General features: G+C 41.0%; 1 protein-coding gene across 1 annotated transcript in view; it reads left to right on the top strand.

Moving 5' to 3' along the window:
- Positions 1-16,449, top strand: part of slx4ip (SLX4 interacting protein) — a 32,347-nt gene extending 15,898 nt beyond the window's left edge. The window contains exons 5-8 of the mRNA XM_006806932.3: positions 4,567-4,635; positions 6,147-6,235; positions 14,227-14,333; positions 14,433-16,449. Coding sequence (XP_006806995.2) covers positions 4,567-4,635; positions 6,147-6,235; positions 14,227-14,333; positions 14,433-15,198 — 1,031 coding nt within the window. The 3' untranslated portion in view covers positions 15,199-16,449. The remainder of the gene's footprint in view (positions 1-4,566; positions 4,636-6,146; positions 6,236-14,226; positions 14,334-14,432) is intronic.
- The last annotated feature ends 128 nt before the right edge of the window (positions 16,450-16,577 follow it).

Below are 16,577 nucleotides of genomic sequence, written 5' to 3'. Positions count from 1 at the left end.
CTGCAGTAATCAGATTTTTGTTTTTGAGGCAGTGCAGGCATAATTTAAACATATAATACTGTGGCCTGTAGAATTCTGTTCATTTTGAGTTGAAACAGTTAAACTGACTGACTAAGCAGCTCTTTTCCCCCCGCAAGAGCCTGAATTTGACATAAAATCTTTGTTAAACTGTGGAAATTGGTTTCAAGGATGCATCCAAGTTTTGGGTAATCAAGTAACTTAAGAGTCTGTAAACACAGAGAGAAAAAACTGTAGTTTTCCTCCTCGTCACCACAGGACAGGCTGCTAGAAATGCCGATGGTAAGACGAAGTATGCTGTGTTTTCTATGGGTGTTTTAATGATCTCCTCAGGATATGACTGAAGTTAATGAAGTCTTTTCCATGGGTGCTTACCTTTGACCCTGGTCTGAATGCCTCTCACTCCTGTCTGGTCCATTTTACTGTCCTACTCACTCTGGACGCCTTCTGGTTTGTTGACTTTTCTTTCCTCTCATTGTTTTCCCAGGAAGTGGTGAAAACTGCACTGTGTGTGTATGTGTGTTTCGAAAGCACTCTAGCATTGGTCTTTCTTCTGCAGTTGTTCTGCGGTATGTTACAAGATGGCAGAAGTCTCTCCAAACAAGAGGTTAAAATATTATCTACCACATTTCTAAAAACATGGCATACTAGCTTTTTTTATTGTTTGATTTGACCTGTCATAATATTGTTGTGCATTGTATTTCAAAACAATTAAGCAAGGCCATCTTCTTTTTAAGGAAGTACAAATGAAACCTTTTAAAGTCTCTGCTCTGCAGATTTGAGTATTGCACCACTGTGGGCCACAGTTGCCACAAAAAGGGGCCACTTATTCCCAGAGGAGGGACCAGCAAACTGTTTGTGAGAGAGAAACATGAATGTAAGCTTAGCACGAGAGAACCTGGGCAGAGGGCCAAGAGCAACTCTGCGCTGCGCAGGACGTTTCAACATTGGAGCAACAGCTGATGTCTCGGGCCGCGGCGTTGCACTGGTTCCCAACTCCATGTCCAGACATCCCTGTCAAGTTTGTCCTGGGAATTGGCAAGCTCAACTCACCAAGGGAAAGCAGTGAGAACAGTTGTACAGCTAGACAAGTGGCTAAGAGGGCTAAATCAGAGCCTCCAAAAACAAAGAGTCATGAAAGTGCAAAGAAAGATGCTTGCTTCCTGGTTCCTCATGGACTAAGAGCAGTCAGAGAAAACAAAACGGAGATACAGATCAGCATTCCACAGTGGGTGATAAATTATTTTCTCCTGTGCTATTTAGGGAAAAACACAATATTAGATTTTGTTCCTGATAAAGAAATTCTGCTGTTAAATACAGACATGCTCAACATACCCAATCTGTGTGTTAATGCAATTTCCCATTGGGATTAATGGCAATCTATTTAAAGACTGTTGACTTATCCGTTATTATTACATGCCTTATGTGCACCAGACTCTAAAGGAACAGTCTTATAAGGCTGGAAACTTTAAAGACAATTTAGTGAGAGTACTATCAATACCATATGTACTCCTACATTAAAGCTAACACCAGCACGGAGGTGCTCCTTCAAAGAGATGTGCACCAAGTATAGTGTAGTCAGTAGGAAGGACAGTGACATTTTTCTCTGTACTCATGCGCATTGTATCTAAACCAAAAAGACGTCTGGAGCTTAAAGTACAGCGAGCCACGTTAAAGGAATAGTAAATAATTTTCTTAGGTTATTTGATAGGAAAAAAAGACTTCTTTCAAACTATATATGCCCATTTAACATTTATACATGCATATTTTCATCATCTCTTTCTCATTATGTCTCCTCACCTCAAGCCTCATCTCCTGAAGTCAGGGCTCCAACACGCAAAAAAGTGTGTTAGCATGATAACAGTACCATGCTAATTTGTGTGGCTAATACATTTTAGGCATCATAACTGTAAAGGCTTTGCTACCAAATTATCAGGCTTTTGACTTTATGTTATTATCTGCTTTTCATTATGGATAAGTGGATGTAATCCCGTATAGCTCGATGTTGGCAATTGAACATTATAATCACTGTTTTCTTGCAGACCTACTGTGATGGGGGCACATAGCCAGTAAAACAAATCATTATCATACATGCTGAGTGTGCCGCATTTCCAGAACTGCAAGCTCTCGGCTGATAAAACAATTTGCACAATTCTTTTTTTATTAATAAGTCTTATGGGTCTTTTTGGAAGGAGCTTTTTGCTGCAAAGAAGCAGAGTTTAATGCCAGCCTGCGCAACCTAGATAGAGCTGTAGAGATTCTATTCACTGACGAAAAGACAACTGGGTTGGTCCCAAGACATTAGTCATCCACTGATGGCTTGTGTAAAAAATCATTTGGCCTGAGGAGCAAGAGTTTGTACAGAAATAAAGGATATGGTAAGCTGAGCTTCTTTCATCACCCCAAAGAAACATTTTAGTTTCACACAATTAATATTATGTAACTTTTGAAAACAAATAATGGGATGTAATGTGTAAGAAAATATTTAACCAATATGCAGTTTGAGTGAAGAAATGGCTCTTTACAGATCTCACAAATGTCACTACTAAAAGTCACTTTGTAGTTGTGCATGTTAGATATTTGGGTTTTGTTCTCTTGCAGAGAGATTCTGTTGAATGTTCACAAATCATAGTTACGATGCTAAACATTTTCCAAAACAAATTTTGGTAAGGCTCAATTTATACTAATACATTTGATGGTAAAAAGCATTCCTGAAGGTGTGATATTGAAAAGATTGTAGCCTCTGGGTAACAATTTCCCCTGATTGTCATTAAAATACTGATTGTAATTGCTTAGTATCATAGTAACTCATAGTAACACACATCTAGTTTCAAAGGCTCTGTGATGAAGTTCACGATTGATGGATTTCAGTCTATATTTATAATGTCAGACTGATTTGATTTGTGTGTTTCATAATCTATGTTGGTAATGTCTTTTCTAATGATGAATATTATTCATGATGTGCTGACTCTAGTTGCTAATTATACCGCGGGCACCAACAGAAAGAAACCAGACATGATGCTATCAATCACTGGGTAGTAAACTTAAGAATATACAATAATGTCTTGAAGTGTTGACACTGTTTTTGTAGTTTTGCCTCTGTACACCACCAAATTGGATTATAATTTAAACAATTAAGATGTGATTGAAGTGGAGACTTTCAGATTTAATTCAGGGGATTTAACAAAGGTATTGCATTAACTGTCTTTTAGTCTGGACCTGTTGTTCTTGAGTGTAATGGGTGGTTTGCACCTTGTTGTAAATGCTCTGTAGTTTCACTCATAAAGCCATTTCTTGATCGTGGACTTTAACAGTGATACACCTACTTTCTTAAATTTTGTAAAGGGTTTGTCATGAAATAATGCAGCAACAGGCTTCACGGACATGGGCATGAAACTAGTTGTAGTTTATTATTTGAAGTAGACTTGTCCAAGTTGTTCCAAGTTTTCTTGATGGGTGACCGTTAGTGTCATTACTGGCAGATTTAAAAAGACTTCCAAAACAGCAGCTTTTCAGAAATACAGACAGCCTCATTTTTAGCCTGATGACAGTGCACATTTGAGATTATCCAGGGACTTCTGAAAGAGCCTTAAGTGCAAGAGGTCATGATTTTCTCAAACTTGGGAAGACATGTAATCCTTTAATTGAAGCAAAAAAAAAAAAAACCAAACCCAGACAGTTTGCAGAAAATGGGTTTTTTATATGTCCACACATGGGAGAGAATGTCAAATAAGAAATAATAGGAAGGTGGTGTTAAAGTTTCACATTCACTTTCTTATGAGGACAAAAAGGGTACGAAGAAGATATCAAAGGATGAACTGGCTTGGTCAGCTTCCCAGCACTGCGTGTCTGTTTGCAAAGAACAACTGCATAGCGTGTTAGCCAGGCCCTTGCTTTTAGTCAACAAATTCCTGCCAGATTAGGCAACAAGCTGCTGTTTCTGCACAGCACATCTTACATACCATGAAATCATTCCATGACAAATAGAGCAGAGACCCCAGAAAGGGTTTCTGTGCTTGTGCCAAACTGGAAGGTCTTTTAAATTAAAGGAGAATGAATTGTTTCACACTCGATAAATAATTTGGCTTGTTTTAGCGTGCTGTGCCTTAGACCAAGCATAAACTTAAAGTTAGTAGAAAATTGATGGGTATGTGTCCAAGCATATGGAGCCATGTGCAGCACTGTTATCTGCATTAATGGAGTGTGCTCTATTGCTGCAAAATACCCTAATCCTGTGTTTTTTTTGTGTTTTTTTTGTGGTTTTTTTTTTTTTTTAAAGCTTTACTGTGATTCTTTTACTGCATGTGACAGCAGTAAGGCCAGTTGTGGAACTCATCATATGAGGGGCTTTATACTCACGTAGTGTGTCCATTATTTAACCACTTTGTCTCACTATAACATTTGCAGCTGTTTCGTGTAATGATGGGAAATTGAATTTAGTTTGTAATTGGTGTATCAAAGCATGCACCGTCTCACCAAAATGTGCCCACTGTTAGATAGGTAATAGAACCTTTTATGTTAACTGTCTCTCTGTTTTGGTTTATACAGGTGAAAAATTCAACCTGGTGGGCAATTTTCTGAAGCGACACTCCAGTCTCAGATGTATTGTCAAGCAGGGTAAGTGACCTACATGTTTTCAATAAATCCATCCCCAGTTAAAACTCAGAAATAGACCTCTCAAGGGTTTATACTCAGCCAAATTTCCCACAGAATGAGTGAGGCATCTGTGGTCTGGATGTTGATGTTTCTCCCCCTCACTTGTTTTTATGTCCTGTCCCTACCTGATCGGGGTGTTGTTGAGAACAAGCGGCCATTAAGTGGTTCCCTTGAGAGGCTACTGAGAGAGGCAGAGAGAGAAGGATTCCTTAGCTGTATGTGGAGGGCAGTGAGAATCTATCTCCATGGCTCATCTAATGCCTGTGACCCTTGGCCACCTTTTCATGGGACCAACATGGTTCTCTTCCTGTCAGTAAAGTTAATATCTGCTCCTTGGGGGAGGACCAGGCCTTGGCTGTTGAGGCAACGGTGACCTGTTGCTGGCTGAGATGACGGCTTCTCTCAGCAGGTCCATTACACATCAAATTAGACTCGGTCTCCTGAGGTCAAAGGTTGTGTAATTTGGTCCACTGAGTTGGCAGTACATATGTGGTTAGATCATTAAAAAAAATCAATTAGCTATAAAATGGATGGTGAAAAGTTTTTATCGTGGTTGACGAGACGGCTACAAAAAACGTTCTTAAAAGGAGTTCAAGGCTGAACCACAATAGGTCTTCTTAAAGCTATGTTACGGTAATTAGTTGTTCAGAATGCAGTGAAATATTCTGATTTAGCTGACTTAAATTTCACTCCACAATGCCAACATTTTAAAGAATAAAGAAGAAAAAGCTGACATTTGGTGGAGCAAAGACTGTAAAGTTTGTCCACGGGTTGGCATTAAAGGAATAGTTACGAGGTCATTGAGACTAAATGTTTTATTCCTCTTATTTAATATGATTTGCAAATTCCATGTCAATCTACTTGTTAGATTTCAAGAAGGCTTTTGGGTTTGCTTTAAATTTTAACTGGGATCGGGGTAATTCGAAGAAAAGCTAGATTTCCAAACTCCAAGAAGTGCTCTGTCTAAAAGTGTCCTGAGAAATTTTCATTGAAGGTTCCAATTTCGCTTGAAACATTTCACGAGCTCTGAACTTTTTGTCGAGCAATCAAGCAGAACCCAAACCCAACTGAAAACAGCAGACATTATAAATTTAATTATTATTAGTGTCACATGTCATCCGGGCAGAGACTTTTGGAATATAGCTGGACCTGAGTTTCTTGACATTGTTTGGAAAAGCGGCTTAAATGATCTTTCCTTCTGAAGTCAGTGAGACAGTATTATTACTCCCAAGAGTCATTGTTAATGTAAAATTTCCTAATATTTCATGCTGTTTATGCAGCTCATAAAATTCAGCAATTATATATAAACTGCTATTTTCTCCCCGGTCTGAGGGATAGTAAATACTTGGTACTGGTAGATGTAAAAATTAAACATTGACCACAATTCCCTCTGTCTGAGTTTGACTGATAATTAGAGGTGAGCCCACGTTATTAACCAGCAGGGTCTGTGTTGTTTCTCTGCCTGCTCTCAGATTTGCGTGTGTTTCCCGAACGATATGTTGTGTGTGTGAGCCGTCCAGAAGATGCCTCAGCGCACCATAGAAACCCGAGCCTGCCCGCGGTGAGTGCTGTTTATACTCCTCTATTTCCTCTTCCAGTCGCCTGGCAAAAAGTCGTCCATGTGTCTGTGTGTTATTATAGGGATGTGCTGCCAAATTGCACTCTCGTTTATATATGCTTATCCTCTTTATAAGGGGTGGACTCTGAACCTCCATGGGCTTTAAGGAGACCTAGTGAGAGGAAAACCAATGATCGTGGGAGGCTGGGTGAAGCGGTGCCAAGTCACGCTTTTTTGAAAAGCTCCTGCTCCCACATTTTTAATTACTTACCTGCAGAACTTTAGTTCTCTCTGTCAGTTTCAAGCATGAGGTTTTGGGGTTTGCATGCTCAAGAGAACCACAACAAATCCCTCTGTCCTGCGGTTGCATGTGCATTGTTTGGGTCTTTAAGAGAGAATTCGGTTAACTTTACTGTCTGCAGTTGAATGCCACGTGCCTTGATTAATTGGACTCAAATAAAGTTGGGTTCAGTGAATATTTCCCTGTAGTCTGTGCTGTGTAGACCAAGTTGAACTCTTGTCAGTGCCATAAGACCTACTGCTGTAGTTCTTTTTTTGTCCGCCTGTATTATAATCAGTTGTCCTTTGGTCAGTGTTCATTTGATCTCAAACTCCCCAGAGTATTCTGGGAAAAGCCTGTGGAGCCTCTCACCTTGGCACTCACATCAAGGACAGACATCTCTCCCATCACATCCCATGATCAGTGGCCTGATGTTTTTCTACAGGGTTTTTGCTATTGTTTCCCTTTGAAATGTCTCTGCACTCTCCACAGTTTGGCTTCCAATGAAAGCAGCGATTGTAATATTTTTAGTGGAGCAACATAGTCGTCAGTGAAAAGTTCAGATTGTGTAACCAATTTTCCAGTTCAAGGAGGCACTGTTGTCGATTGCGTTCCTCTCCTCAGGATGTGGTTCTCTGGGCTCATACAGTACAAGCTGAGGGAATTGGAGGGTGGGAGTCTTGTGGTGAAGCTCTCACTAGCTCAACCTCGAGCCCGCATTGTAAGGGAAAGATACCAGACAGAGAGGCTGAAGTTTTTCACATGACAAAAACAATAATTTGTTTATATCCCTCACTCTGTTCTTATTTGTCAGAAAGGGAGTTTTTGCAGTTTTAATGCTGCCAAGGAAGTCAGAAATCGGAAAGGGAAAAAAAAGGTTTAGACTGTGAGTCACAACTGATGTAAGGTATAATGTTGCTGTCTATAAATAATGGGGTGTTTGGAGTTCTGTGTCAGAGTTGATATCATGTTTAAAAAAGGGTCTTTTATCCCCCAATTCTTGACAGCACAAGAAAGGCAGTCTCAAAAAAATGCCACATTTGTCCGTGTTTAGGGAGGTTTCAGGTTTGTTGTTAGGATTCAGTTTGTGTGACTAGTTGTGCAAAAATCTTCAGCCGCAGTGGAAATGTAGACTCATCAATGAGCAGTTTTCACAAGTTTAGGGGGTTATGTTATGAGGGAGCTAAGGTGACATCACTGAAAGGCAGCTTCTCACTCCCGCATTTGAGTGTACTCTATTTTAATTTTATACAGTTTGTTCACTCTATATTAGTCATATTTTCAACTGACATTTAGTCAGGAAGCAGAAGCATTTTCCTTCCAAACAGCCACACACGATGAGAGAAAAGGTGTGCTATATAAAAAGGTGAGATTCTATTTCTATCAAACAGCCTTCCCAGGAAGGGATTAGCAGTGTAATACGCAAACTATGGGAAAGAGCAAACTTAAGGGGGGAAAAAAAGGCCAACTCCAGCTGTTTTGGTTTCAGATGGTCATTTGCTGCAGAAACAACCATGATTGTCCAGTTTGAAATGCTTGATTTAAATGTTACTGGGGCAGAGAGTGTTCAAGCATCCGGCAAATGTTTTGGTTCAGACATACTGAGTGCCATGTCTGGGATAAATGCTGAAATCCTATCAGCCTAATTGACTCTGTTTGTTAGGCACCTAGAATCCACTGTTGCTATGCAGACGTTGGGCAATTGATGCTGCTTTGTTTTCATGTGATAATGGAAAAAAAGGCATACGCAGAGGATTTGAAGATTTACGTCCCTTCCCTTCATAAAAGCTTGCTCCTATTGTGAGTCAGCACCAACACCGAAGAGGGCAGCATGGGAAGAAAATCTAGTGTTTATAATTGCGGCCGTTGTTTTTTAGTCAGGCACAGAGTGGGCAGCTGAGGTGAGTGGCGTGCTGGGCTGCAGAAGTTTGGATCAAAGGCAGAACAGATGTGTTTCCAGTCTCCCCCCCTCCCCTCCTCTTTTGAGCTCTGGACGAGCTTGTGTGTTTACTCATGACCTCAGCACGCCTCTGTTCTTCAGAGCTCACAACAGCTAACAGCAGTCCGTTCCCAAGCGTCCAGTGTCTACTGACCTCCTCTACACCTAGGCTGAATGCACGACTATGATCTCTTACAGGTCCTCATTCCAGCCCATCTTAAACTGCTTTTAATGATTTACATGAAGTGTGTTCAGTTAACCACTTGTCTCAGTCCTTTGATATGGGTGGATCCAGAAACTCTTGTTTGGGGATAAGAACTGTCCCCTATTTTAGACAAGTATGTGCCCATGCATGTTTGTTGACTTTGTTGCAGAGAAGATGTGGTGAGCTTACACAAACAGGGCATGCTTGCCCTGTGGGAGCAGGGTGGGTGCATGATGAGGGGTGGAATTTGTGGACTCCATTCACGAACATCTCTGCAGGAGGTTTTTCATTCCCTGACAGTTAAATACTCTTGTTGTTTCTTGGTGCCAGTTTGAGGACTTTGTATATTTAGATGTGTCATCAAAAAAAGCTGCTCAAAAGAAGTTCCAGTGGAAAGAATAATTCATTTTTTATAATATGAGTGCTGTGAGGGATTCAAGCATTTCAAGCTACCACAGATTTCAAGTTGAGACACTATTATTTTGTGACAGATGAGTGGAAAATTGCTTTATGGGAATGCATCTCACTGGCTTTGTATATGTTAGGTGAGGTACAAAGATATTAAAGTAATCCCAGAACAAACAATCTGACTTCCACTGTGGCACATGAAAGTTGATGGTTCATCGGAGCCTCCCATGCTGACTTGTTAGATTTTTTTATTTGAAGTTTTTATGTTTTAACTTCCATGCTTAAAAGCTTTTGGAAAAAGATTAACTGAAAAATGCTCTTTTTCTACAAAGCAAAATTGTTAAAGTAGTATTTAGATGAATGTGTATTTGTGCAGACTATATACAAAAAAGCTGTAGTGTGTATAAATATGGCATTGTATATCAATAAGCATTGTCTTTAAACACCAAGAGAAGGTTTGTCATCCTTTGCAGCAACATTTTAAACAGCTCAGAGACCTTTTGGCCATATCGCTGCATTACTTTTGAGTGCAGCTGCATTAAAAGATAACCAACATAATCGTCCTATCTGTGTTCTACCTTATCTTGGACGGCTTAGAGGCTGTTGCCTGTATTTTATGGAGGCTGTTGCTGGTTATCCTTTTGAAGTTTTTTTCCAGGAGTCATTCAGAGTTGGGGCAAGTGCTGAGAATCTGTCCTGGTAGCCTTTTAAACCAAATGAATCATTCTCTCTGCTATCCTTGCCCTTTTGCCAGGCTTATCGCTGTAATCTGACATCCAGATGTGCTGTTTTGTTGCAGCTCCTGTGGCGAGGCTGTGTTGTTTTGGAGGCTCTGGGGCCAGGGAGGGCACTGTTGGTCTGCTCTACATGTTGTATCACGAGGAGCATTTTTCAGCTTTGTGTGGGGGCGAGCAGACTGGCTGGCGGTGGGGGGGTTAAATCCTTTTTTTTTCTCTCAGAGAGAGGTGGTAGCAACGGCGGGTAGACGTTCTTATTTACCACCATCCCTCCCTCCTTTTTCATGGGACTCTCTCCAGCTATTTAGAGTTTGCATCATTCCTTACAAGATTAGGCCACCTCGGTTCCCACACAATTCTTACCGTTTTATCCACATAGCTTGTGATAATTATAAGGTTATTTAATCCGTCTGATTTCTTCTGTAGTTGCTATATACAGAATCTCCAACCTCTAGACCCCTGCTGAAAATAATTTATGCACAATCTCTCTCGCTCTTTCTGTTTATCTATCTTTTCTCTACTTGCTATCTATATCCAGCCTCTTCCTCTCTTCATGCTTCTTCCTTTCTCTGACTCTCCTCTTTCACTCTCTTGCTCTTTTGAAGTCGTGCCGACAGGAACAGAAAGGCACTAAACTTTCCCAGAGAGCCTCCCTTTAGCTCCTTGTTGATTTTTCTTTCAAGTTCATTTTCAAACAGCATTTATTCATATTAAACAGGCTAGAATACATATCAAGGCATTACAATGCAAACGATAGCACCCACATTTTTCTCAGAATTGTTGTTGTTGGGGTGTGTGTGTGAGTGTGGAGGCGAAATGAGAGTTTGTATGTGTGTCACTGTCCCAAATCCATGTTGAAGGTTAGCTGTAGCTCTGGGTATGAGAGAAAATGTCTAAAGACCAGACCAGAGCTCTGCCCACACTGTAGCATGACTCCATCTCAACACAAAGAGGAGCCTGTGTGGAACTTCCTGTGTGAGGATTCTTGCGTTTGTGGGCATGCTGGAGAGACTGTTGAGGTCAGGCAGTGTGACTCTGAGGGGGTGCCTTTGCTTTTGTTGTGCTCCACTCTCTTTTTTTCTCTTATACACTCTGTAGTATCTTGTCTCTTGTATTTCGCCAGCTCCGCCTCCTTCCCTGCTGCCCGGCCTCCCCTCCCTCTGTCTGGCCTCTTTATTCCGTCTACCACACCACAGACCAGAGTTGCTAGGTCTCAACACCCAGCGCAAAGCCACAATGCCCCAGCTTGCCCTCGCAGCTTGGGTCGATCACTCCATTTCCCCCTTGCGTGTCGGGTCACATGTTGTCACTAGTATCGTGACGTGCGGGGGAGGACATTTATGATATTTCTCTCAGTTTTCACAACATCTGCAGGATGCCAGAGCTTACCGCACTGGCTTTCCCCATCTTAGAGTGCACATTGATCATTTTACCAACCAGTTTATATAATAGTAATGATCTGAAAAATGGCTGATGTTGAATAAACATAGCGGCCACGACCTTGAATTTTCCCAGATTTAATTTCTGTCCAGTTGTTGTTCCCCCTTTGCAAAAACCAATAAAGTTTAGCGGCGTGAAGCTGTGGATAGCGGTCTCAGCCACGTTGATCCAAAGAGCGATAGCTTCAACAGTATTGGATGGTTTGCTATGAGCTTGGGCATAGCATAGCGCAGTGGCCAGAGAATAGATCCTGATTATTAATAAATCCTATTTTTGGTGATCCCTTAAATCTTGTGCCGCCACTAGATCAATTTTTTCACTTGTCAGTGAAATAGCTCAACTTTTATTACACAGAAATACACTAGAGGATAAAGCTTAACCACTGTGGCGATCCCCTAACTTTTTGCTGTCAGGTTGATATGAATGTTTTTGAGTGAAATATCTCAACAGATAATTTAGCAGGCATGAAACTTGTCCCATCTTCTCCTTTAAACTATAAACTCGCTACCAGTACCCAGGAAAGTACTACTCAATACCATGGGGTTAAAAACATAAAAACAAAAAAAACAAGATCACGTTCTTTTCCTGTCAAATTTACACCGTCCATTAACATTACAGACAGGCAGAACTTATAATGTTTGCTGCCTAGCTCCAACATTAACATTATCATTTTATTATTAGCCATAACCTCTACCTTACAGAAATGGCTATTGCTAATTGTTAAAAAGCTAATGTTAGCATGTGTGCCAGCCAGGTTAATATTTATTACTGTTTTTTTTAAATAAATAAATAAATGAAACAAAATAATAATAACAAATAAACAAATCTTGTTGGAACTGTCTTACATTTCCTTTGCCAGGGTTGTGGTTCTGCTGTTTACATCTTCAGCTGCTAGTGAGGGGAGGGCCTTTCTGCCCACCTATCTGCAGCCATCCTGTGCAAAGCTATCTGCCAACTGTAGGAGGTGAAGACGGCACTGCTGGTGTCAATAGTGAAATATTTAGTGATCTGTCAAGAGACCTAAAAACAAAACAGTCAAAGAAACATAGGTTAAAATGACAAGCTTTATTTCATGACTTTTGAACTTTAAAATTGGGTCATCAGATGGATTCCTATTTAATTCTGTAGCCTAAAAATGCACACGCCAACCTTAAAAGGATTGCAAATACATCAAATGTGCATATCACTGCAAAACCTACAATGTATGCAAACACATAATAAAATCATTCTTACAAACCCACAAGGTAAAATTGAGGCCCATTATAAATTTCCTGACAGAGACCTCACCCAACCACATATGCATTAGGATTTAATTCGGTTCAACTGAATTTTATTTATATACCATCAAATCACAACAGCAGTTACTTCAAGTCACTTGTAAGGTAAAGGCCCTACAGTAATAGAGAGAAAACCCTAGAAAAGATCGAACAACTCACCCCATCTCTCTTTGCCTTCATTGGCAGCAGCCCTAAACAGCTGCAAACAACCTCGTTCACCTTGAGGTAAGTGCAGATACACCATATAATGTTCTGTGCCTTGCTTACACACACGTCAAATGCCCATTGTTTGCTTCTGTCAAGTTCCACAGTCTGACCGCCTGTGATATCAGTCATTCCTGTTGGACAAGTGACAATGAGTTCAGAGTTCATTCCAGTCACATATAATGCAGTTGCAAATGGACGTCTAATCCAAAAGTAATTTTTAGTATCAGTTAGTATCTAAGTATCAATTTCGTTGACAAACGAACTTGGTTGGTATGCCGCTTAGGTAAGTACTGTACTGAAAAACAAAAAAGTACTGTAGCTTTTTCAGTTTTATATAAAGATTACTTGTAAGTATCAGTTCTGGCAACATCCCCATTGTAGACCATGAGCTGATATAAATGCCTTTGTACAGCTTCAGACCCTTAGAAGTTCTAGTATACAAAATATAATATAATATACTGCTTCTCCAGATAAGAACTAGCAGACGTGCTCATTTTCTAAACCATTGCTAGTCTACAATTCCACCAACTTTTTTTGATTTGATTACTTTATGATGAATTGACAGTGCTTCAGCCTTTGAAGTTCTGCTCAATTTGCCACCAGCGTCTCTTGTTCTCATAAATCCAGAGTCTGTTCTGGGGCAGCCAAGGAAAAGACCCCATGATTAACCGTCATTAGTGGCCTGTTGAGGGCACACGTTGGTGAGATCCAATTTTCAGCTTGTTCCTCGTTCTGCCTCAGAGGTTTCCCTTAGTATGTGGATATTTTGAACTTTCACCCCAGAGTTTTAGCAAATAAGACTTGCTTTTCAGAGACACTTAGGGGTGTAGCAGAATTACAGATGCAAGTTTTAGACACATAAGGACATAGAAGAAGCGCTCGGCACTCATCCTGCTTTGTTCAGTTACAGTTTCAAAAATCATTGCTAAAAGTAAAAAAGGTTTTTTCCCCCCTTCAGTCTGTTTACATTTGCAGCTGTCCCATAACATGCTTTTTACACCTTTTTTTAAAAAAAAATTTTTCTTTCCCACGCAATGCTGCCCTTGCGTCACATTTTTTCTCTGTTACTGAATCTTCGTTATTCGCTGTTTTAACTTGTCAATATGGTCACCGTTTCGTAACTCTGCCTAAGGCTGAGAGCATTATTTTAAACCTCAGGTAGTGTAGGCTGAACAATTGTCACGCCATAATGAGCCAGTGATTAATTTCAAACTTTGAGGTGGAGGATTTGGGGAGTTTACGGTGGGTGTGGGGGGGGCAGCTGCTACTCTCTCTGAAGGCCCTTTCATCTTTCATGTTGGGCAGCATCATAGTTTAAATAATAAGGTGACTGCATTGATTGAACTTCAGACAATCTGACATGAACTCTTTTAGTTTTTGGTCTAATGGATTTAATGAAGGTGTTCAATGAAGGATGATGACAGCACTGTGAGACGAAATGTTTCCAGGGTATGCCAGTAATAATATTTGTGTTTACACTGATTCTGTTTGTCCTCTTTAGACTGAGCTGTGCGAACAAAGCAGATCTGAATATTTTTCCAGTGTGGGAGAAACCCAAGAGCCTTTAAACAGCCCCACGAAAACAAAGAAGACTGTGCTTCAAAAGATGTAAGTATGATCTAATGCAGAACTTTCCCACCCCACCAGTCAGAGAGGACACTCAAGTATCTGTTTATATCCTTTATACCCATTTTTTTTCTTTCTCAGAGCCAAACAAGCCAGTGTCCAGCGAGACCTTTGTGGTTCCACTATGGCAGAGCAGCAGATTGACCGGAGAGTCTGTGCTGAAAACCAGAAACCGGAACTTCAAGTTGTCAAGTCAGAATCGGGCTTAGTGAGTCTGTCCAGATCTGAACAGAAGGTCCTGTCAGAGGCAAACCACAAGGTGCCCTGCTCCAGTGCATTAACTGTAGCAGGAGCTCTAATTGGGACTACTCAAAAGCAGGAGCAGCATGCTGAGAACGATCTTCCAGACTGTATCAACCTAAATGGGACCTCAGCAGGTTTCTGCCAAAATGAAATCAGTCAGGAGACCAGCACGAGCAAGAGGTGCAAGCTGAGTGATGCTGGGGAAGACCCTCACCCACACGGGGCCAAGAGGATGTGCCTTGGAAGACCTCCAGCCCTAATGCAAACTTACTCTGCACAAACATCCAAGCACGACCTCCTTCCTCTGCCACCCCTTCCTCCACTTGAAGCCAAGGCAGAGTCCCATGCTTCCCCTGTCTCAGAGTGCAAGAAAACCACACTGGAAGTAGAGCTGCTTACTCCAGGGAAACGAGCCCAAAGGCTCTCCCTCACAAGCAATAACACGGCACAGACAAACCAAAACAGGCTGGCCGCAAGTCTGAGGAGCCTATCTGTCAAGCCTGCATCCTCAGGCTCCTCTATTGGTTCCAGATCCACACTCGGAGAGGAGTGGAGTGAAAATGTGCCCAGAACCTCTAGATTACGACGACTGAAGAGGTCCTGAGGGGGAGAGAGAGACAGGCTACAGTAAAGATGCCTGACGCCACAGAAATAGAGATGAGACTCTGTCAGACTACATGCTTCCCCCACACTGTCCATGTGGTCTGCTCAGATGACTTGCATTTGTGCTTGTGTCACTTTTTACTGCGATATCTGTTCTTTTCACATATGCTGCACACGCACAGATCAAATGCTGAACACATTATGGCAACTGATACATGTGCATTTGAGTTATGCTTTGTCAAATACTTGAAACGGATCTCTGCCTCCACCCATAAGTAGTGGTGGTCAAGAGCGGCTCGCAAATGAAAGTGAAAAACCTTTAATTGGAGTTAAGATTTGGTTTTGTGTTAAAGATTGGGGATTTCAGACAGGCAGGAGCCATGCAGTACGTCATGGCTTTCAGACTCAAATACTGGCTCCTACGTGTCTCAAAACTGTCCAGTTTACCCGCCGAAGCTCGAGCATGATTGATTGCTGTTTCCAGGTTTATTTCATCACCCCATTCTCAAAAAAAGTGTTTTTGTAGCTAGATATTTTTCATATACCAGTTAGTTGCTAAGCACCTGAAAACAAATCTATAAGTGAAAACATACTGTGCTGCTTTTTTTTTTTTTTTAAACTTAACCTAAACCAAATATATGCAGGAATGTGATCAGTTTTTAAAACAGAGGTTGAACAACAGCTGCTGTCACCAGCCCGCCGCTTGGTGTAGGTCCTTAAATCTGCCCACTGGCCCGAGCCCAGACGGAGAGCCTACTGTCAGCTCCGTTAACAACCCAGTATTTCTATTTCACAACAAAATGTTGACTGAAAATTTTACTCCTGTTTTATTTTACTGGAAAGACATTTCGATATAAATAAAGTTTTCCCTCAGTCAAAACAAAACAAAAAAAGCCCCATTTGAATCATTGTGTAAAATTCACTGAGAATTTCGGGAAAGCAGCCGGCACAGATCTCATTGCATTGTTTTCCTCTCACAGAGTCCAAACCAAATGCTGCTTGTGGCAGTTTGACAGTGGGGTCTGTCCAAAAAATGAAAAAATGTATTAGTGGTTACAACCCGAGTGTCACGACTAGGAGCCAGTTCAGCTATCAAATAGGACGAGTTTCACTAATCTGCCCTAAGGTTTTAGTCCCAACATGTTGAGGATCTTTCTCAAGGGATGTTGTAATCTCTCGTCTTTGTTTTAATTCTGGCAAGAAGAGTTTGCCCAAAAAAAAATAAAGAAAGAACATAATAAATCACTTTTACTCCACAGCTTAGGCTTCTCCAGCCCAACTTTTTTTAAAAAAAAGAAAAAGCTTGCTACAGTATCTTAACCAGACCATAAAGGGCTACAATATCTGAGCGTTATGAGTACTGCGTCTCCAGGACTCGAC

Source organism: Neolamprologus brichardi, chromosome 13 (assembly GCF_056152115.1).
Source record: "Neolamprologus brichardi isolate AB-2024 chromosome 13, ASM5615211v1, whole genome shotgun sequence".
Lineage (NCBI taxonomy): Eukaryota > Metazoa > Chordata > Actinopteri > Cichliformes > Cichlidae > Neolamprologus > Neolamprologus brichardi.
This window is presented reverse-complemented; position numbering and strand designations above follow the sequence as displayed.